Genomic DNA, 23,597 nt, shown 5'->3' with positions numbered 1-23,597 from the left:
CACCTCATGCGAAGAGTTGACTCATTGGAAAAGACTCTGATGCTTGGAGGGATTGGGGGCAGGAGGAGAAGAGGAGACAGGGGATAAGATGGCTGGATGGCGTCACTGACTCGATGGACGTGAGTCTGTGTGAACTCCGGGAGTTGGTGATGGACAGGGAGGCCTGGCGTGCTGCGATTCATGGGGTCGCAAAGAGTCGGACACGACTGCACGACTGAACTGAAACTGATAGAATGGAAGTGACAAACAGATTCAAGGGATTAGATCTGATAGACAGAGTGCCTGAAGAACTATGGACGGAGGTGCGTGACATTGTACAGGCGGCAGTGACCAAGACCATCCCCGAGAAAAAGAAATGCAAAAAGGCAAATAGGCCATCTGAGGAGGCCTTACAAATAGCTGAGAAAAGAAGAGAAGCGAAAGGAAAGGAGAAAAGGAAAGATACACCCATTTGAATGCAGAGTTGCAAAGAATAGCAAGGAGAGATAAGAAAGCCTTCCTCAGCAATCAATGCAAAGAAATAGAGGAAAACAATAGAATGGGAAAGACTAGAGATCTCTTCAAGAAAGTTAGAGATACCAGGGGCACATTTCATGCAAAGATGGGCTCAATAAAAGACAGAAATGGTCTGGACCTAACAGAAGCAGAAGATATTAAGAAGAGGTAGCAAGAATACACAGAACTGTACCAAAAAGATCTTCATGACCCAAATAACCATGATGGTGTGATTACTCACCTAGAGCCAGACATTCTGGAATGCGCGTCAGGTGGACCTTAGGAAGCGTCACTAGGAACGAAGCTTAGTGGAGGTGATGGAATTCCAACTGAGCTATTTCAAATCCTAAAAGATGATGCTGTGAAATGCTGCACTCAATATGCCAGCAAATTTGGAAAACTCAGCAGTGGCCACAGGACTGGAAAAGGTCAGTTGTCATTCCAATCCCAAAGAGGTGTAGTGAAAGTGAAGTCGCTCAGTCTTGTCCAAAGTATTGGAGTTTCAGCTTCAGCATCAGCCGTTCCAGTGAACACCCAGGACTGATCTCCTTTAGAATGGACTGGTGGGATCTCCTTGCAGTCCAAGGGACTCTCAAGAGTCTTCTCCAACACCACAGTTCAAAAGCATCAATTCTTTGGCACTCAGCTTTCTTCACAGTCCAATTCTCACATCCATATATAACCACAGGAAAAACCATAGCCTTGACTAGATGGACCTTTGTTGGAAAAGTAATGTCTCTGCTTTTTAATATGCTATCTAGGTTGGTCATAACACCTTCCAAGGAGTAAGCGTCTTTTAATTTCATGGCTGCAGTCACCATCTGCAGTGATTTTGGAGCCCCCCAAAATAAAGTCTGACACTGTTTCCACTGCCTCCTCATCTATTTCCCATGAAGTGGTGGGACCAGATGCCATGATCTTAGTTTTCTGAATGTTGCTCAGCCATAAAAAGGAACACATTTGAGTCGGTTCTAATGAAGTGGATCAGCTTAGAACCTATTATACAGAGTGAAGTGAGTCAGAAAGAGATAAATATCATATTCTAATACATATGTACGGAATCTAGAAAAATGGTACTGAAGAATTTATTTACAAGGCAACTGTGGAAAAACAGACATAGACAATAGAGTTATGGGCATGTGGAGAGGGGAAGAGATCCTGAGACCTATGGAAAGAGTAACATGGAAACTTACATTCAGTTTATTCAGTCGCTCAGTCGTGTCCGACTCTTTGCAACCCCATGAATCGTAGCACGCCAGGCCTCCCTGTCCATCACCATCTCCCAGAGTTCACTCAGACTCACGTCCCTCGAGTCAGTGATGCCATCCAGCCATCTCATCCTCTGTCATTCCCTTTTCCTCCTGCCCCCAATCCCTCCCAGCATCGAAGTCTTTTCCAGTGATTCAACTCTTCACATGAGGTGGCCAAAGTACTGGAGTTTCAGCTTTAGCATCATTCCTTCCAAAGAAATCCCAGGGCTGATCTCCTTTAGAATGGACTGGTGGGATCTCCTTGCAGTCCAAGGGACTCTCAAGAGTCTTCTCCAACACCACAGCTCAAAAACATCAATTCTTCGGCACTCAGCTTTCTTCACAGTCCAACTCTCACATCCATACATGACGACTGGAAAAACCATAGCCTTGACTAGACGGACCTTTGTTGGCAAAGTAATGTCTCAGCTTTTTACTATGCTGTCTAGGTTGATCATAGCTTTTCCTCCAAGGAGTAAGCGTCTTTTAATTTCATGGCTGCAGTCACCATCTGCAGTGACTTTGGAGCCCCCCAAAATAAAGTCTGACACTGTTTCCACTGTTTCCCTATCTATTTCCCATGAAGGGACCAGATGCCATGATCTTGGTTTTCTGAATGTTGAGCTTTAAGCCAGCTTTTTCACTCTCCTCTTTAATCAAGAGGCTCTTTAGGTCCTCTTCACTTTCTGCCATAAGGGTGGTGTCATCTGCATATCTGAGGTTATTGATATTTCTCCCAGCAATCTTGATTCCAGCTTGTGCTTCTTCCATTACCATATGTAAAATATATTGCCAATGGGAATTTGCTGTATGGCTCAGGACCCTCAGAGCAGAGGCTCTGTATCAAGCTAGAGGGGTAGGGGTAGGGGTAGGATGGGGAGGGAGATGGGAGGGAGTGTCAGTGGGAGGGGATATATGTACACCTATGGCTGATTCATATTGAAGTTTGAGAGAAAACAACAAAATTCTGCAAAGCAATTATCCTTCAATAAAAAAAAAGATTGCTGGGATAAATATCAATAACTTCAGATATGCAGATGACACCACCCTTATGTCAGAAAGCGAAGTACTAAAGAGCCATATGATGAAAATGAAAGAGGAGAGTAAAAAAGTTGTCTTAAAACAACATCCAGAAAACAAAGATCATGGCATCTTGTCCCATCACTTCATGGCAAATAGATGGGGAAACAATGGAAACAGTGACAGACTTTATTTTGGGGGCTCCAGAATCACTTCAGATGGTGACTGCAGCCATGAAATTAAGACCCTTACTCCTTTGAAGAAAGAAAAGCTATGACCAACCTAGACAGCATATTAAAAAGCAGAGACATTACTTTGCCGACAAAGGTCGGTCTAGTCAAAGCTATGGTTTTTGCAGTAGTCATGTATGGATGTGAGAGTTGGAATATAAAGAAAGCTGACCACCGAAGAATGGATGCTTTTGAACTGTGGTGTTTGAGAAGATTCTTGAGAGTCCCTTGGACTGCAGGGAGATCAAACCAGTCAATCTTAAAGGAAATCAGTCCTCAACAGTCATTGGAAGGACTGATGCTGAAGCTCCAATACTTTGGCCAACTGATGGGAAGAACTGATTCGCTGGGAAAGACTGAAGGCCAGAGGAGAAGGGGACGACAGAGGATGAGATGGTTGGATGGCATCACTGACTGGATGGACATGAGTTCGAGTAAGCTCCAGGAGTTGGTGATGGGCAGGGAATCCTGGCGTGCTGCACTCCATGGAGTCGCAGAATCGGACAGGACTGAGCACCGGAACTGAAATAACCATAATGAAAAAATAGTAAGAGCAGAAGGCAGTTGCCTTCCAGATCAGTAACTCAGTGATTTATTCGTGTCTGTGATTTCCTGCAGTTTGGGTGAGTTTTTGTTCAGGTCCCCTAAGCCCAAGAAGTTATGTCATTTGGATTCCCAAAGTATTTTCACAAGCCGCTACATTCCTCATGGAGCTGTGGCACAACAGCAAGCCCATGTTTCCCTGGATTAATAAAACAGGCACCAGTGGTTTTGTTTACTGATAGAGTATCTTCCTCCTCCCCTCACGCCCTCCGCCTCGCGACACAAACAACTTTCCGGAAGTAAGAAAAAGCAGTCATCCAGATGAAATCTGGCTCCACAGCTGCCAAAATAGTGGATGTCGAGCTAGACGCGAGTGGGTTTATGTGTTTGCGTCTGTGACCGGGTTTTTCCCAGTCGCCACCCTACGGGAACCTTCGGGGCCGAAGCCCCGCAGCCTAGCTGAGCTCCCTCGAGCCTCGAGCTCCCTTTCCTGGGGGCAGCAATTGGCGTGGTGGGGCAGCCGCGAGTCCCGAGGAATAGGTCCGCGCGCGGCAGCCGGCCAGAGCCTCGAGGTGAGGGCTGGGGAGCCGGGCGGTCCAGATGCACGGCCGCTACGGCCGGCCCCTCCCGCCTCTCCACCCCAAAATTGGCCTAACCGCCAATCGTCGGCCGCTCACCTCCTTTACCGCAGGTGACCCATGGCCAATCGCCAGGGGTCTCTTTGCCAGGAGTCGTCAGAGTTAGCCAATCGGTGCGGTCCTTCGGTCGGGGCGGGGCAGGGGTAGCGAGTGAGGGGCTGTCCCGCGGGAAAGGCAGAACCTGACGAGACCAACCGCACCGCATCGGTGATACGGCGGAGCGGGGCGAAGAGGGGTGCTCGGAAGCAGCCCTCGGCTCCCTCCCCTGGAGGCACAGAGGGCGGGGGCCTTGGCGAATGGCTTTCTTGGTGGCCACTTGCGGAGTGAGTAGACCCGGAGGGTCTGGGAGAGGGGCCGGCTCCCACCCCTGAGTTCCCAGGGACCCTGCTGCTTGCCCAGGCCGTGGGCGCGAGTGTGATTCTCTCCCTGCCTCCATCCCGTCGCCCCCTGGGGTGAGTAGGACGATGTGGCCGTCCGGGCCCTCTCTTCCGTGAGACTCTCCTCACTTCCTCGGCCGAGATGGTTGGAGGCTGAGACTAGGGGCCTTCTGAAACCCGGAGAGGTCATTCGCCTCCAACCAAACCAGTCTGGAGAGAATCGCTTCTCCCTTTTCGATTCATTTTCGTGAAACTCTATAGTCTTTCGGAAGCTATCTCAAGATACTGAACACAAGAGTTAGACTTTCTCTTAGTGTGAAAGTTTAATTTTGACCAGTTGCCCAATAATAGAATTTCCTGTTGCTGGCCAAACATTTTCTGATGTTTTATTTTTGGCTGTGTTCTTGCCTTGGCCAATATTTTTGTGTGTAATAATTATGGGTGCTGTTATTTGTGAGTATGTGTGTGTTGGGAAGGGGAGGTGGTTTTATGTTTTTGGGGTAGTTTGTGGAAAAATAGTGAAAACTTTGGAATAGTTTTATGGGGTTCACGTAAAAACTGGAGGGAAAAGTTTAGGTTCTCAGTAAGCTTGGTTATGGAAAGTTGACTGTAAGCAATGGACTAGGAAGCATGTATGATTCATGCATTTATTACATCATTCCTACTATATTTAAGTGTTTTTGCTATGAAAGTAAGAGATGTATTGATTAAGAAAATGTTTGCCGATTTGAAGTAACATTTGGCTTTGTTTATTAAACTGTGTACTTTTAGCTGTATTCAGGAAATCAAAAACAAATCAAGGAATTATTTCTCCTAGTATTGAGTTAAGGTGGGAGAGATCTTAGAATAGTAGTGGCAGTTTTAAGAATTCTTGTAGTGAACTTTAAGTTGGGAATTCTCATCCACCGTGAATCATCTCTCAGAACATTTCCTTATTGAACTGAGTTTGTGATACAGCCCTTTAATAAATAATGTTAACATCTTTCATTTACTTTTAATTTTTTTTTAAATTTCACTTTTTATGTACCTCAGCACCTTAAAATACCATGTTACCTTTCCTATTCTAGGAAAGATAACCACCAAAAATCAGACTTTCAGTCTGGAGAGCTTACCTGGGAAATTAGAAAGATAACAGAGAAGCTGGATCTATTTTCAAAATGTTCTGAGTTTGATTTTTACAAAAATGACATTTTACTTGAAGTACCCCTCCATAAACACTAGGTTGCAATGACTGTTGGTCACATTCATTTTGATATTTCCAAAGTCTTAACGTGGTGGTCTTTTTTCCTTTAGTGTAGAAAGATTGGTAATAATCTAACCACTGAGCCATCCCCAGTTGATAAGTTTGGTTCAGGCTGTAAAGAGCATTGTGATACAACCATATTCTGCTGATTGGAAAATCAGGCAGTTGCATAGTTTGCAGTTTCTTGCTTGAGAAACAGGATATCAGGCTTTTATTTTAAAAAGGAAATTCTGAGATGTCCCCTGGGATATGTTGAGTTCTGTCAGTATCTGAGAACTGATGTTTATTGGGATTCTATAGAAAAAGACAGTTTTTTATGGATACTGTAATGTACTTGGCCTAAGATTATATTTGTATTAAAGCTTCTCTTGTCACTCAGTCGGTAAACAATCTGCCTAGAGTTCAGGAGACACAGGTTTGATTACTGGGTCAGGAATATCCCTTGGAGAAGGAAATGCCAACCCACTCCACTATCCTTGCCTGGAGAATCCATGGACAGAGGAGCCTGGCAGGCCACAGTCCATGGGATAGGAAGAGTTGGACACGACTTAGCGACTAAGCCACCACGAGATTATATTTAGGAAGATTTTCCAGTAGATGTTTAAGTAAAGATTATGTTTGAAAGAATAATTCTTAGGTTGAATATGTGCTTAAGCCAAGTACTTCTCCCTAAATATTTTAGTTAATTGAAGTTCCACCACACAAAGGCAATTAGTCATTTAAAGCCATTTTCCATCTCCCTTATTTTCCATGTCCAGTTACCAGATCCTGTTTAATTTGCTTTAGAAATGGCTCTTGGGTTTATCCTTTTTCTTTTTCCCCTCCCACATAACAGTGTTTTAATTCAGGCCCTCATCATCTCTCACCTAAACTTTCACAAAACTTAACTAGTCTCCCTGTCACTAGACTCCCTCTACCCATATTCTTTTCCACAATTATATCCCGCTGAGTCACAGCTGTGCTTAAAAGTCTGTTTTACCTCCCCCTTGCCCAAGCCCAGCTGCTGAGAATGTTCTTTAAGGCCCTTCAGAACCTGGTGATAATTATCACTCTTCGTGTGGACTCAGCTGCAGGCATCCTACCCAGGGCATCTACTGTAGCATTATGAACTCTTACTTGTTTGGAACATGACATAGCCTCTCATAGCTCTTTGCACAATCACTGCCTTTCCCTCTTGATTAAAATTACAGTTGCTTAGAATTCAATCCAGTGCTATATCACTACTTCTTTTGACATAGTTTTTGTGTTACTTTTTCTTTGATGTCTTCCTTCCTTCAGGCAAAGCAAGTTAGGATTGCTGTAGTCCTTCATGTGTTACTACAGCACTTTGTTCATACATCTATGCTATAGATTTTTGTGCACATATCTGGTTCTTGGATTAGACTCTAACCTTCTTTATTTCTGTAGGGCCTTTGTCCCTAGTCTAGTGCTTGGCACATGATCAAAATACTTGACTTAATCATGTTGTTAAGTGTACAAACCTTTGACTTATTGTACTGAAGCTTGGTTTATCCATGTGAGTTAGAAAACTATTATTCCAAGTCACCAAGCTCCCTAATTGCTGCCACACCTGAGAGAGAGGACTGCAGAAAACGTTAGAAACAATGTTACAGATGGTGAGTGGATTTCCAGGCAAAGGCCTACCCTTCCAAACTATGTGGCCTCTAATAGAGTTGAAAGAATACTAATTGTGGTACCTGTACAAGTTGGTTCTGTTGGTTCTGTAGTAGTTAGTATCATAGGAAGAAGAGCATGTTGCTGGCTAGAGAAGTCAGGGAGACTGCTTGGAAAGGGTGAAATCTGATCTCATTCCAGAAGATTAGGTAATGATTAATTGTATTTGCTATTTTATCTGTATTGTCCTTAAAGAAGTCCTTTGAAGACATTGATAGCACCTGGCACATAACAGATCTTCAGTGAATATTTGTGTTGCAAAGGAATGTTAATGGTTGCTGTGTGTGTTTTTGAGGGTGGGGGAGTTATTAATACTATAGGAGTTCATTTATTTCTAGAAACACCTTTAAGAACTTTGCTTGTTTGCTATATTGACAGAGCAGCTAATTTTGTTTTTTTCTGAAATGTGCCATTTCAGCCAAGGTATTCTGCTTACTCGGTTGTTTCTTTGCATTCTCTGCATTCCAGAGCATGTTTTTTAATCCGGTTACATTAGTCTTCCTCACTCAGTTTCAAGGTTACACTAAATTTTTGCTTGTGTTTTGACATTTTTTTTATCCTACAGTAGAGGACCCAACTGCAGTTAGAACCTTTAAATTCTTATTGTCTTTGTTTAAATGAAGTTAACTTTTTTTTTAAAGCCAGTAAATGGACCCTCGGTTTTTTCAATACGGTGAGCTGTTCACTCACCTGATGAATATGGTTATTTACTTGGAGATACTGGCTTCACAGACTCTTAGAACTGGAAAGGGTCTTAAAGTTTTAATTCAGCCTCTGTGTATTTATAAAATGGAGAAAATAGTTTCAGAGAAGCCAGATGACTTGCCCAAGTTTACGCAGGTAGAGACTGGACTAATAGGACTACAATCTATGGTTTTTGCTTTTCTGTTAGCTCTAGAGAGAACTGGGGTGCTGCTCTGATGCTTGTATTCATTCGTTGCTCACCTCAATCTCCTAAGTCCCAGTAATTTTTCCGATTCAGACACTGATTTTGGTTTCCTTTCTATTCAGCATCTGCATCCGAAAAATATGTTCATACTTCTCCAAGAGAATATTGTTTGTTATTTCACCTCCTTGTGCTTTTTTCAGCCTCACTTGCTCCTAAGTCTGGAAAGATGGCTTTTCTGGTTACTCTCCATTTTCCTGCAAATTCATTCTCTTTGCCTCTCTCTCTGCCCCAGGAGGCTGACCTTCACAGCCTGTGTTACCTAGAGTCCTTTTAACCTTCTGGCTTCCCCTAGGGTTTAGCCAATGGAAGGACAGAAGATGGAAGGAAAAAAAAAAACCTCTGGGGGTATTTATTCCTCTTGTCCTCTCTCTGCTTTGATGAACTTGTAGCAGTGGCTGTGTCCTACAGCTGGTGTCCCTTGAGCCTGCTTGGAGTTACATTGTTTCCCTCCTTGTTCCTTCAGTCTTGGAGGGTGGTGAAGGCTTCCTGCTGTTCCTGATTCCTAGCATCTCTTGCTAGTTTACTTAACCCTGCCCTCATTTCTCTCCTAAAGAAAAGTTCAAGCACCCCCATCTATTTATAATGTTTTCCACCCTTGCTCACTGCTGTTAATAATTTCCCCCTCCTCATCTTGGTCCAAATCAAAATGCTACCTTCTGTGACACTTTTCTGATCCCCTTAACTTTCTCTTTTGAATTTCTTAGTACCTTTCTCATAATAATTTATCATGCTTGAAGCAGTTATTTGTAGACAGATGTTTATCTCCTACTACAGATTTGAAACTGTTAGGTGTTGCAGAGCCATTGTTTGTAGTTAGATGTTTATCTCCTACTACAGATTTCAAGTTCTATCTGCTTCATCTTGGCATGTCCAGAGCATCCAGCGCAGTGTCATACTCATAAACACCCAGTGAATAAATCATTATTGTAATGCTGAATTCCAAACCCAGAGTAGTATGTATGAAACTATGCTAATGAGACTTGGCATGAGAGAATGAAGTTTTAGAAGTTTGTTTTAGTTGTTATCATCTGGTCTTGCTTCTTGAACTGCCTAGGTGATGTCTTTCCTATTTAATTTCTCTTATCTGAAAAACTTTCAATTATTCTTAAAAGTTGTCAGCATCCATACTTATAATAAATTGTTTAGAATAGTTAGATGTTATTTGTGATTTTTTTCATGAGTACTCTGATTTATAATCTGCAAGAACTTCTTTGATTGCTTTTTATGTTTAAATCCTAACAGGTTGACACTTTTCAGAATTCCTTAATTTACAAAAATTTTATTGAGCACTTGCTACAGACCAAGCACTAGCCTGGGGGATACAGTGGAGAATAAAGAGTCTTGTCCTGTCAGAGTCTATTCTAGTCATATTTTAGACCTTTTTGATAGATTTCTGACAACAGGGTAATCAGGGTAATTTTGTATTGCACTTTTAACAGCCTTAGTAAAAACAACTTATTTCCTTCTGTTTGATGTTCACTGGCAGCTAAGTCAGATATGAAAAAAACTGCTTTGGCATATGTAATTTTAAAGGAATAATCACCAAGCCAGTTACAGAATCTATTGTTTCCAATTCAGGGTTACTTTTGTTCTATTTTGTTTGCTTGTTTTGTGTGAGAGATAAGCCATTTAGTACTGATTGTCTGTTGGCCTGACTAGTTTATCATTTAACTTCCCGTGGTGGTTTTATTTCAGTTTGTTGTATTTTGCTATACAGAGAGATCAGTTTTGTTAAAGGAATATATTAGATTTTGTAGAAACATTTCATAATCAAATTTCAACAAGTATTTTGAATGATTATGAGACTTCTGTAGTTATTTGAAAACTTGAACTACTAAAGCATTCAGTTTTAAGAATTCATGTGTTTAACGTGAATTTTTCCTCATTATATGTAGAGCAGATTTCCAGGAGACTTTGTTAAACTTCCGTTTTTGGTAGACCCTTGAAAATCATGAGAATTTGCTTTCCAGAATTCTGTGAAGCTCAGTGACAGGCAGTCATATGAGGCTGGAAAGGGGAAGAATGTATTTTTTGCATCCCATCCTAGTAAGCAACTCAGAGCTTATTTAAGATCCTGGAATGACTTAACCTATGACTTTTAATTTTAAGAAAGATATTGTCAGTAGCCTGACCAGCGATTAACGTGTGGAAAATAGTGTGGACTTATATAGTAGATATTTTAGTTTTTTATGAGTTTACTTTCTTTAGTGTTGACTCATGATCATGGAATTGGCAGGAAGGATGTGGGGAAAAAACTAGGTATTCTGCTTTGTTTTACTGGCCATTTTTCTTCTTAGCGTGTGTGTGCGTGCATGGGGGCTAGTTTATACTTTACCTGTAAATAATGTTATAAATTTGTTATGCTTTATTTTATTTGGCTTGAAAAGATGTATCTGAGCAGCTTTAGTGTTACCAAGTTTACTTTCTCAAGACATTTTAGGGTTTGATAATTTTAAAATAATAATGCTGATGATTTTGCAAGCTAAAAGTTATAAAATTTTTGAAACATATTTATAACCTGTACAGTTTCTGAATACTTTTTACATAAAGTTTTTGAATTTAAATACTAATTTTTTAAAAATCAGGCATCATGAATGTATAAAGTAAAAATTAAGAAGTCTTTGTCTCAGATGCGCCTCTTTCTCAATCTCACTTCATAGGTGTAACATCTGCTTCTTGTGTGTTTTATTTCAGACCTGTGTGTGTGTGAGAATAAAATAACTTTTCAAAAATATAACATCTTATTATTCGTGTCTCTGTCTAGAATAAGGTAATCACTCAGCCAGTATTAATTAGCCTGAATTTTGATATCTATTTTATTTTTATAATTTGCTTTCTGCGTTCAGAAGCTGTAAACTCATATTTCATTAAAAATTTTTTTCAAGTAATTTGCTGCATTCTGAAATCTTGAGGCAATCTGTATGCCTCCCAGACATTTATATCTCTATAATGCTAGTTACAGCCTTTATAGAGAGAGAACAGCCTTTATAGAGAGGGAGAACGTATAATTTATTGTCCCAGTTGGAGCACTTGGAGAGTGAGGGAGGCTGCTGATAATTTTGTTCAGTCAACAAGCATAAAAAGAGACTCTTCCAGACAACCTGGGATAGTGGTCACCCTGTTTATAAACTCCAGGTTTTTGTGTGTTCTGTTTCCTTTGGCAATAAGTTTTCATATGACTTTATTGAATAAATTGGGAGAGTCATTTGGAAAGATAAGTTATCAGTGATTTAAATAGAGGAAAATGGTACAAACTCAAACCTCTCTTGTGCAGTTGTTTGAGTAATCAAATCACTTTATGCAATCAATATTAGTATTTTGTTCTGTAAGTCAAAATGCTACATAACAGTGGTGGTATTAGATGAAGAGAGATCATGAAGAGTAAGCAGTTGTGCTAAGAGTCACGATAAAGCTAAGGAATTTTGACAAAGGTGTATGTACCTGATTCCTATTTGACAAAGCAGTTCTTTTCTGTCCCAAATATATGAGCAATTTAGATTTGTTGTGTTTGTTTTTTTTTTTTTTTAAGAAAAGTTATTTTCTTTGTAAATTTAAAGATGATTTTATTTTTCAAAGAACTAATATATTTTCAAAATCTTTTTATTTTATGGAAAAGAGTGATTCTTTATATTGTTTGACTCTTTGTTACCAAGGTAATAATTGAGCACAATTTACCTTTTGTGGTTCAGGCATAATACCTGATACTTTTTTGAACTTCTCATATGGAATTTTGTTTCTGATCTGTTTTCCAAGACTGTATTTTAGCACTAGTTTTGTCTATTTCTCTTACTTTTTTTTATTACTATTATGTGTTTTCTTCACAGTTCATCAGCTTACTGTTTATTTTCCTCTTTTTCAAGGAATGTTAAATACAGTTTAAGTTATGCTTGTATCCTTTTCTCGATTATACTTCTGTATTAGAGTTGCATATGTTTTGTGTATGACCTAGTTGTTAATTTATTTTGTTTTTAATCCGTCAAATATTCATTGAGAAACTTTTCTGTATGTTAGGCCTAGTTTAGGGTCTGGGAAACAGTGCTGAATCTTGGTTATTTTCAGCTCCCCATTATGAAGAAGAAATAGAACACCAACTATTTCGTTACTTTATGTATATTCTTTCATCTCTCCAACAACCTTGAGAGGTTTATTTTTGTGTCCTTCCCTGGTAAGAAAATGGAGGTAGAGAAAGTAACTTGGCCAGATCATGTAGGTAATTAGGGAATTCCAGATTCAGAATTTTAAAACTAGATAAGTCTGACTTTAAAGCTTGTGTTCATTTTGGGTACACTAGGCTCCTGCAGACATTTTTAGATTAAATTTTAGTCTAATATGCTATGAATTCTTTTCAAATATCATTGTGATTTAATAGAAAAATGTAATGGGTTTGAAATCAAAGGACTGCGTTGAAATCTCAATTTAAAAACCCATCTGGATGATTTGGGTAAGCACTTATAAAATAGGGTTAGTATCTATCTATTTTACTACGTTATAATAATGAAATAAGAAATGACATACAGTAAAATATCTAGCTGGAAGATCTAGCACTCTGAAAAGACTTACTGTACTGTGCATCCCTGGTGAATCTTTGGGGCTAGTACTGTTCGTTTAAAACTATGGAAAAAGGCTTCACCGTTCAGGGCATTCTTGGGACACCGAGCAGTTGTTGATAAAATAGCTATAACTATCATGTTGATAAAAGAGAACCTAATTTGGAATCTTAGACTATCAGAACATTGACTTAGATGGAAAATGCTGTTCTGAAGTTACATTGGAGGAAAGAATTTAATAATAGGCTCAATTTTATGGATATTTTTGAATTGGAAATCTTTACTCCAAACAAATTGGTATATGAGTATTTTTTAGGGTTAAAAATTCATACTCTCAGAACTTCTCTATACCTCTAAATTCTGTTTTCCTTTAGCTGAAGAGGGTAAACCACAGAAATGGCAGATTATAAATGTTTCCAAATTTTTAATAAACCAAGGAAGGCACCGATTAGTATACCCCACATGAAATCTTGGTCTTACTAATATTTCTGGTTTCTTTAATATACATTTTTCATCATTAAAGCAACTTTTGAGTAACTTGGTAAGGAAACAAAGTGGTGTCATTTTTCCAAAAACTTAATTTGCTAATTTCTAAGGAACAGAAAAGCCATTAAAAATTTTGGCATAATTTTTAAATTTATTTATTTTTTAACTTGCCACTTGCTACTCATGTACCTATTGATACTTTTCCTCTGTACAGTTACAGATTTTTCTCTTATTATTCCTTTAATTAATTACTCATGTCACACGCACAGCATAGTAACTTTCTATTCTCTCTTTTCCTTACCTTTTTGGAAGATCAGTACCACACTTGCTTTTTTCCAGTCTTCTGGTATCTCTCCAGTTCTTGAATTTTCAAAAATAATTGTAAGTGATTCAATTGTAAGTATGCCCTATACTTCTTTCATTTGGCTGAAAGCGTATCTGTGATGCATGTCATCTCAAATTGCTGTGAACATAAACTTTCCAAATACTCATATTTAATCAAAACAACATTTCTGCAAAGTTTTTATTATTTTATTTAAGGACTGTTATGCTGATTTTCCTTTAAAAATCACCTACTTTTGTCTGGTTTTATGCCATTTGTTTTTCATTAGGTGTCTTGTTTTCTTTGGTGTTTTTCCTTTGTTAAATTTTTAAGCTGTTATTCCCTTTTACAGTTCTGCTACTGATCACTTATTTTGTTTTCTTGTTACTCTGAACTTTCCTATGAGACTCACATGGAATAATTTTGGTGTTTCTTGTTTCACAACATATTATAAGAGAAAGCACTGAGCATAAGGTACTTAGTCCTTTAAGTTTTTGCTCTGAAATAAGATTTGATATGAAAATAATTACTCATTTGTGAATTTATTTTTACAGTGTCATTCAGTCATAGCCCTTCCTGTTCTGCATTATTCTTCTCAGTTCCTTAAATTACTCATAACTTTCTTATTTCCTGATTCTGACCTCAAGAAGACCTTAAACCACCTTTTCCCACCTTTACCTCCACTATTCATTACTCTTCCTCTGTCGGCAGGAATTACTTTAAAAGCTTTTACTCTTTGCCTCAAAAATTGCCTCTTGTACTACTTTACTAAGTGTCTCTCCAAAGCAGCTACATAAGTAGTACAATTCCTGTGTACTTCAGAAAGTATTAAAGCCATCCTTTATAATACTCTTCTTTCTAATGGCATTGAAGTATTCAGTTATGTATATGTATAAAGTACAGTGTTTACTGTCCCTATTAGAGTTATTAATATAAATTTAATTTAATTTTGCTGACATGTGTTAGAAGTACCTTCTGAGAAAAGTGATAATATTCAACATAAGTATTAGAAAGATAGTAGGGAGGTACTTACATACAATTTTGAGGCAGTTTAATATTCTTCTGTCATTTTAGATATTATTTTTGGAATTCCCCTTAAATTGGGCCAGATGTCTGCCTTTTTATATATATATTTTTAATCTGGACACATAGATCTTGGTTGATAGAGAATTATGTGTTACTGTTAACTTTATACATGTACTTTAGCTTTCTTTAATTAGCAAGTTACTCTTGAAGACTAGGGACTTTTTTTTTTTAACCACATTTGCCACATAAGTGGGTTTTTTTTCTTTACATAGATTATTTTATGGTTAGATTTAGGTATAATTTCTATTGAGTTTCTTCTAGTTTAGCTTATTTTATATTACAAACCATTTTGTCTCTATTCTCTATAATAGTTTTATTTTAAACTTCAAATGAATTCATACAGAAATCATCTTTAGAACTATAGCTCATCAATGTGGTAAATTAAGGGGCAACCACCTCTTTTGGTCCTGACTGCCAAAAATGCAGTATAACCACTTACTACTGAAGGAAAAAAGAGAAGGAAAGAAAGACATAAAGAAAGAACCCGAGGGAGTAGAAGGAGACAGAAAATGCAAGGCAGGGGAGATCTAGGAAGCCATGTGTGGAGAAGACTGGCATCATGGCATCAGCATTGCCGGAAGCTGCCATCAGTGCAACCGTGATCACTCAGCAGTGAGCTAGCCTGGAGTTGAGGGGTGGAGCAGCACAGTGCTGAATGAACGGTAGTTTCTGCCCTAGTGGAGTTTATAATCCTTCAGGGAGATCAGTCAAGTAAATATTTAGATATGATAAAATGTGATAAGTGTTAGATTAAAAGGCAAGTACAGAGTCTGTTTAAGTCCCAACCTGCTTGTTCCCAAGAGCTAAGATGTCACTGTAGGAAGTATGAAGTCATAGAGTTTTAAATGGTCTGCCTGTTCTGAGTTCTATTCAAAAGAAGGCAGACCACTCTCGACATGGTAAAGGGCTATATTCTATTTTTATGACCTTTTTAAAAACACAAGTCCATTAAAAAGGATATGAATAAGTGTAATACCTTATATTTTAAATGTTGAATGAAAAGAGGAATAAAGGGATTTTATGAAATCGTTTATGTTAGAAGGTAATAAGTTCCTTTTCTCTTAAGATATTCAGACTAGATGACTTTCAAGAACATTATAAAAGTAACTGCTGTTGAGTGGGAGGTCGGACTACATGGCTTTAATTCTATGTCCTGAATCACAGTATGTAGTGAAAACATATTATTTTCCTCTAGCACATTATTCTTAAAAGATTTGAGAAAACAGCTTAATTACTAGCAATTGCTTGTCCACATTATTAAATCAATGTGTACATGTTATTTTATTGATTGCAGATGGGAAACTATATATGTAGATTTTATTTTAAGGTATACCAAAGATTTATGAATTTACTGTGCAAGAGCGTTTAGGCCAGTTCTGGGATTTTAAGCTAATAACTATTGTTACAAACTTCCCATTATACAGTACATAGAGAAAAGTGGATTGTTGAGTAGATCTTTGACTTGGATGTTACAGTGTTGGGGGTTTTAAGGGTAAAGGAATGTTGTGGAAGACTGTCTAGGGAGAGGCAGGTCTGAGAAAAGAGCCACAGTGAGGTTCGCATGATTATATTAATAGTAAAATCAGAGAGTTGTTTTTAAGACTTAATTTAGGTAGCTTTCAGATCATAGTAATTTAAATCTAAGTTTTTCCATTTATTTATTGGGGGATTTTTAATCAAATAGTGATTTGTCTAGAAGGTTATGTTAATTAGATTTTTTTTAATATTTAGCAAGAATAATGTATTTAACTGATTTTAATGAGGTTCTATAGTTGTTATTGATGATAATATCGCTTTTGAAACAAGAAGTAAGCCAAGCAGTCCTTCCTATTTTCCTGTGGTGTAGTTACATTGAAAGGAATCACTCCCTACTTTCTTAGTACAATAATATAGTATCTCTGGAATGTGACGGATTTATCCTTTCTTTCCCACATCTTTTATTATCATATTCTACATAGGAAGGAAGTGTTTCTTAAACAGTGTCTTTGGGGTTATCTTTAAAAATGAAGGTGTTTACAATTTTATAAATATATCTGGATTTTACATATATTGCTTATTATTTTTCTTTCTTAAACTTTGTTTTTACATGACATCTCTTATTTTCAGTACTCATTTCAAGTAGTTTCTTAGTGTATATGTAAAAAAAAAAAAGTAGGCAGTTTTTGTTGCCTTTGAATTTGAAAAAGAAAATGAATTACAAGATCAGTTTTTCCCATGATCTTAATAAGAATTAGGTTTTTAATGCTTTGTTTACGAATTTAAATTTTAGTTTGGGAAGAACAGCAGTAGTAACAGTAGTTATTGATAGTAATTATAGTCTTTAGTAGACGTCATGGCTGCCACATTAATAATAGTAGGAGGAGGAGCCTATATTTGGCAGGTAAGAAAATAGCTTAGAGAAACACAGTATCTTGTTAGCGGCTGAGCTGTAACTAGAAACCAGGTTTGCCAACCCATTGTTGTTTCCATAATGCTATATTGTGTCAATCTGATGTTTGAGATCATGGCGCAGAAAATGCTTTGCTAATGACAGTGTTAGGCAATGATGCGATGAGGTGTTGGCTTAATATAAAATGAACTCTGGCCTCAACTGACTAAAATTGAGAATGTGAAATGATAAGCAGTTTTTTGGCAAAAGGGAGGGGAACAAAAAACAATTGAAGGTCAAGTATGTTATATTGGAGCACTGTGTCTCAGCCTTTTAGTGCAGAGTTTTGTGGTTGGGTTGGGATTGTGACTTTATTGGTTCCTGACCCTTATTTCCCTGTTTAACTGCATGACTTCTAGTCATGCAAATATGGAAAGATGATAGCCTTTTTTGATCTCAGACTGTTTTGTCTTTTACAACCAAGACTAATGTATTTTTCAGTCAAAGATGATTAACTCAAAACTTTCTTTTGAGTAGAATTAAAGCATAGGAATCCTATACTCTTGGAGCTTAAAATTTTTAGTGTACAAAAAGTAGGACATGCACATTCTGGATTGTAAAACTGAGAAATAAGTGGGCCCTCTAAATAAATAAACATTTAAACTATGTCGCGAGTGTAGTGTTCATGCCAAGGGGGAAAATGAGTAGGGAATGTAAGACAAGAAGTGTTGTCACTTTCACTTAGGGAGGGCCCTCTTAGAAGAGGTGAGAATTTTGAGTTTTCCTTCTTTTTTTAAATAAGGGAGGAGGAGGAGGAAAACATCTGATCTAATGGGGTAATTTAGGGAACAGGAGAACAGTGAGAATATAAAATTGAGATTAGGGGACTAGAGGATTGAACTGAACAAAAAATAGGGGGGGAAATAGGATAATCTAGGTTGTTTTGTGCATGTTCCTTTAGCTAAATTATTGTTGTTCTGGAACCCAGTATGGGGCTTTTGGGAGAGAAGAAAATTATTCTGAAAAAGCAGGATAAATCCTAATTTGAACAGCAGCACATGTAATTGATGAGAAAGGAATAGTGCTAGAAGTTCATGAAGGAGATTGATGTACCAACTATTCTTGGAGAATTTAGATAATTTAAATAGACCTATTATTTATGTAAAAGACTATTTTTAATTTAGAAAAGTGAAGTGTCACGTATGAAGGATGATCTTTTGTACTATTAGACATTGCTGGAATTTATTGCAATTCTTTTTTCCCCTCTAGGGTTTGGATTCAGGATTTGTTCCTAGTGTCCAGGACTTTGATAAGAAACTTACAGAGGCTGATGCATACCTACAAATCTTGATAGAGCAGTTGAAGGTATGGTATTCGATTATATATTGAATTGATATAAAGTAGTAGATGTTCCAGAGCTTGATTTTGAGTAAAACAGTTACTTAATGTTACCGATTCCATGGACATGAGTTTGAGCAAGTTCCAGGAGTTGGTGATGGACAGGGAAGCCTGATGCGCTGCAGTCCATGGGGTTGCACAGAGTCGGACACAACTGAGTAACTGAACTGAATGTTACTTTACAATGCTTACTAATCCTTCAGCAATTTTAAAAACTAACCTAAACATAATTAGAAGGAAATAAAACAAGGTTAGTTTCATATTTTGTTTAAAAGTTCTCTGAAACTGGTAAATTTTAAGTGGTTTAGTTTCTAAGGCATTTTTTTATTTGGGTGAGTTAGGAGTTTGGAAGAGTTTATTTCTTTACATCCTTTATCATAACTAAAATTGTCTCCTTTAATTCCCACTTTAAAATTAATTACTAGCAAAGGTCCTGGAAAGAAAAAGAAATGTTGATAAACTTGAAAGACAAGGCAGAAAAAAACAGGTTCAAGCTGACATTTTAAGTTCTTAAAGTCATATATTTTCTTTTGCTTTGTAATGCTACCAGAGTAATTGATCTTGACTGTTTAAGATAGTTCATTAGAATTTGACTTGATAACAATACCTTGGAAAAATACATGTCATCTTGTATTTTAAGAAACATTATACTTTTAATCCATGTATAAATCATCCCTGGAAGAAATATGGTTGTTTTTCTTTGTTGAGTAAACATATAAAATGTAGTAAAGCAGCTTGATACTATAATCTTTTCTTTTTTTAATCCTGTAGCTTTTTGATGACAAACTTCAAAACTGCAAAGATGATGAACAGAGAAAGGTAACTTCCATAATCATGATTTTGACTTAAAAAATTTTTAAACAAGGAGCCTTTTGGAGAAGTAATAGAAGGACCTCAGTGTTTTGACTACTTTACTGTTGACCTCTTATAATGTGCCATATAGGTTTTAAGGGGAGTTTTTTGGTGCATTTCTGGTGTGGTTTCATAATTGAACAAAAGAATAACTGAAATTTTTATTGTGATACCCTTTTTGTAAGTACCACCTTCCTAGGAATAAGTTCTTTCTGTTGAGGGATCATATGTTGAAGGTAGGAATTTATTAGATTTACATGTGTCACTTCAGATATTAATAAGGCAACTGGTAAAATTTTCAGAATAAACCAGAAGCCACAGATGAGGACACAAAATGAATGTAGCTTTAATTATAGTTCCTCCCTTTGGGTTTCTGACAACCACTTTGTAGTTTGAATATTATTTTCTTTTTTCAATTAATGTTTTCTTTTTCCTTGACTAGATTTCCTGATGCACCATCATTTATGTTTTTGCATTTCTATTAACCATAGCCTTGCATTTGACTCTGTTACACTTGGTAGTAGTAGTGAGTCATGTTTAGTTCACCTTCTTAGTTTTGGAATTTAGTTTCATGTCATTTTTAAGCAGCTTTGCAAAGTTTAAAGTGATTCTAAAATAAGCATTTTAAAATCACATAATGTATCCTATAGAAAAGACAAAACTTGCTTTCAAGTAAGGAGTAAGAATGTTCTATATTATTATTACAAATCTTGTATTGAATCACATGAATTTTATTTGAGGATGTAATCCATAAAGTGTCTGAATTTTTTATTTAAATGTTTGATTTAAATTAAGAAGTACAACTAAAAGCACTCTGCAGCCTGCCTGAACTCACTTAGATAATGAGTACATTTTTAGTAAAATTCTTTAAATGACTAACCAGTAAAAAAACAGCAATGATACCTCCTTGTGTTTCTGACAATTTATTTAAACTTATTTTTTGCAGAAAATTGAAACCCTCAAAGAGACAACAAATGTAAGTTATATGTTCGATTAACTCTGGCTTTGCATTAGAAAGTGCTTTAAAATGTTTCTGTTTTAAGCTGCTACTATTAATAAGAGCAATTGAGATTTTAATTTTTATGAATTTTTACAAGAGTTTAAGAATTGTATTATTTTCTAAAGGAATTTAACTGAATAGAATAATCCCTTTAATTGAATTGACTTCAGATGCCATTTTATGTTTCTGGTCTTGTCTTTTTGAGATCCTTGGATAAAAGATGTTCAGTTCAATTCAGTCACTCAGTCATGTCCAACTCTTTGCGACCCCATGAATCGCAGCACGCCAGGCCTCCCAGTCCATCACCATCTCCCGGAGTTCACTCAGACTCACGTCCATCGAGTCAGTGATGCCATCCAGCCATCTCATCCTCTGTCGTCCCCTTCTCCTCCTGCCCCCAATCCCTCCCAGCATCAGAGTCTTTTCCAATGAGTCAACTCTTCACATGAGGTGGCTAAAGTACTGGAGTTTCAGCTTCAGCATCATTCCTTCCAGAGAAATCCCAGGGCTGATCTCCTTCAGAATGGACTGGTTGGATCTCCTTGCAGTCCAAGGGACTCTCAAGAGTCTTCTCCAACACCACACACAATGTATATTTGAGTTTTCTGATATACTGGCCTTCTGACATTATGTACTAGACTGCTAATAAAACTTCTATTTTGATTAAAGCATTTTAGATACAAATATAGTAGTATTGTAGGTTCACCAATATTTTGATAGGATCCTTTAATTCTACATAATTCCATGAAACTCTTGAATAGACATTTTGAGAATTTACATTGAGATAGCCTGCTGTTGATCTAAGAATCTGGAAATTAATCAGATTCATATCCCGTTGTTAGAAACATTAAAAAAACCCTTTAGATGTTATTCAGAATCTTCTGATCCATGGTCAGATGCATTATCCATTACGCCACCGGTCCCATACTTAGATGTTATTCAGTGTAAATTAACAATTTTTTGGCATTCCCAAACGATTCATAGAATTGCTAATAATAATTTCATTTGACACTATCGGCATATTCCCTGGTGTCTCAGACAGTAAAGAATCTGCCTGCAATACAGGAGACCTGTGTTGGACCCCTGAGTCTAAAAGATCCCCTGGAGAAGGAAACAGCAACCCACTCCAGTATTCTTCCCTAGAGAATCCCATGGCTAGAGGGTCACAAAGAGTTAGACAGGGACACACACAAACACACACATATATTAGAACCTACTCGAAATCCAGAGAGGGTATTTCTTATGTAGAGAAGACTTAAAATCCTGTGTATTTGAACTGATTTTTATATTTTAAGCTTTAACATTACGTGGCCATTTTATTGGGGGCAAGATCCTAAAATCATTATTTTGTTTTTATAGAGCATGGTAGAATCAATTAAACACTGCATTGTGTTGCTGCAGATCGCTAAAGTAAGTAAATTTTATTTTTGATTATTTTCATTTAATGGGATTTAAATGTAATGGCATTTTTCTCTAGTAACCAAAATACTCAGTTCTGAAATATAGTACCTTTCTAAAGTAAATTTAAGTTCTATTTTGGGGTTCCTGTTACTGTTGAAAAACTATTGTGCTTGGATGTTACTTGCTAACCTGTGCCTGTTTTTGATGAAGTCATTTGTGATGGTGGCTGGGAAGGAAGGGAGCACATTTGAATGACTCACCCTTTCCATTATCACTGCTTGAAACACAGACATATTTTGCAAAATCTTTCACAAAAAAGATTTTCTTAGGAGAAAAGGAATTGAATTTTAGCAGAGTTATTTTTGTTCATCCATAATGAGGAGTATAATGGAGATAAAATTGTTTTTTTACACATTTTTTCTAATACTGAATTACATTAATAACCTGCTATTCTTTATTCATAGAGTAAATATTTTTGGCTATTGTGATTGGTTAACAAGTTCATGGATATTGCCTGCTTTTCTAAAAAAATTTGGTGTATTCAACCTAAAAATGTACTTGATTGCATGATATTTTGAGAAATAAAAATTTTAGTATTTGAAAATAAGTATTTAAACCCCCCCCCCCTTTTTTTTAACCATTGACTGCACCTCTGTATTTCTAGCTGGTGGCTAAAAGCAGGTGGGCAGTAAATTCAGCAGCCAGGTTTGGAAATGTTTAATTATTTGGCCTATTTTATGTATTCGGTTGTATATACTTGTTTGCCTAATAACACTATTTTCCTAGCATTGTTAATGACACAATAGTATAGAAAAATGCACTTCTGCTTAGATGGTATGGCTGTTAAGCTTGTAAGTGTAGGGGTGAGGGGAAGTATTTTTCTTTTGAGGCTATTAAAGTGTCAGAACTTAAGGACTTGTGTTCATTTTCTAGGTATTTTTGATGACTATGCCTGATTTTCTATATATGTTTCTAAATTTCCCATCTATTTTTGTGGATCAGAATGTATTCTAAAGGGAAAATAGGGTTGGAGGCATAAGGGGGGTAAGGTTTTTATTTTCTGTTTTCTTTATTGTGAAATCACATGAGTGGGTTAGGGCACCTACAATTACCCAAAAGCTTATATACAGATAACCAGTAAAAAACATTAAGCTCAGTGTGAGTAAATAGGTATTTTAGGGAATATCTTCTCTAGAAAATTGAGGGAGAACTGATAGTGTTTAGACTATTGGATCATCTCTGCAAATCATGGAATTCTCCAGGCAAGAATACTAGAGTAGGTTGCCATTCCCTTCTCCAGGGTATCTTCCTGACCCAGGGATCAAACCTGGGTCTTCTTCATTGCCGGCAGATTCTTTACAGTCTGAGTCACCAGGGAAGCCCATTCACTACTTTAGATAGCTGCTCTTTGTAAAACAGAGCAGCCTAGCCTCTTTCAGTAGCTCACCATTTAGCTACCCAAGAAGAATATTTTTGATGCTCTATCTTTTGAATGAGTTACAATTCAAATTAGAAAAACTTTAGTCTAGAAATTTGTACAATTAAGTCAGTACTTGCTACCTGGTTGTTTTAGCCCAGCTTAATGGACCTGTATTTCAGTTTAGAATGGATAACATGGATCAAGTAAATGGAGTTTGGCTTTTTAATTTTTCCCAGAAAGAATTTCACTGTTCAAGCTTTTTATGTACAGATATATCCCTTAAATTATTTATGTACTG

At 37.2% G+C, this 23,597-nt stretch overlaps 1 protein-coding gene across 14 annotated transcripts in view; it reads left to right on the top strand.

Moving 5' to 3' along the window:
- The window catches only part of OSBPL9 (oxysterol binding protein like 9), a 172,980-nt gene that overhangs the window by 112,243 nt on the left and 37,140 nt on the right, over positions 1 to 23,597 (top strand). For 4 of the 14 annotated variants that reach the window (XM_040231150.1, XM_040231146.1, XM_040231153.1 and 1 more), the window contains 4 exons: positions 18,498 to 18,593; positions 19,398 to 19,445; positions 20,425 to 20,454; positions 21,838 to 21,888. In XM_040231150.1, the coding sequence (XP_040087084.1) occupies positions 21,841 to 21,888 (48 nt within the window). In that variant the 5' untranslated portion in view covers positions 18,498 to 18,593; positions 19,398 to 19,445; positions 20,425 to 20,454; positions 21,838 to 21,840. Of the gene's footprint in view, positions 1 to 3,852; positions 4,111 to 4,296; positions 4,629 to 13,764; positions 13,834 to 14,070; positions 14,249 to 18,497; positions 18,594 to 19,397; positions 19,446 to 20,424; positions 20,455 to 21,837; positions 21,889 to 23,597 lie in introns of those variants that run through there. The other 10 variants (XM_040231144.1, XM_040231154.1, XM_040231145.1 and 7 more) reach the window with 8 other exon arrangements.

This window comes from Oryx dammah, unplaced genomic scaffold (assembly GCF_014754425.2).
Source record: "Oryx dammah isolate SB20612 unplaced genomic scaffold, SCBI_Odam_1.1 HiC_scaffold_28, whole genome shotgun sequence".
In the NCBI taxonomy this organism is placed as follows: domain Eukaryota; kingdom Metazoa; phylum Chordata; class Mammalia; order Artiodactyla; family Bovidae; genus Oryx; species Oryx dammah.
This window is presented reverse-complemented; position numbering and strand designations above follow the sequence as displayed.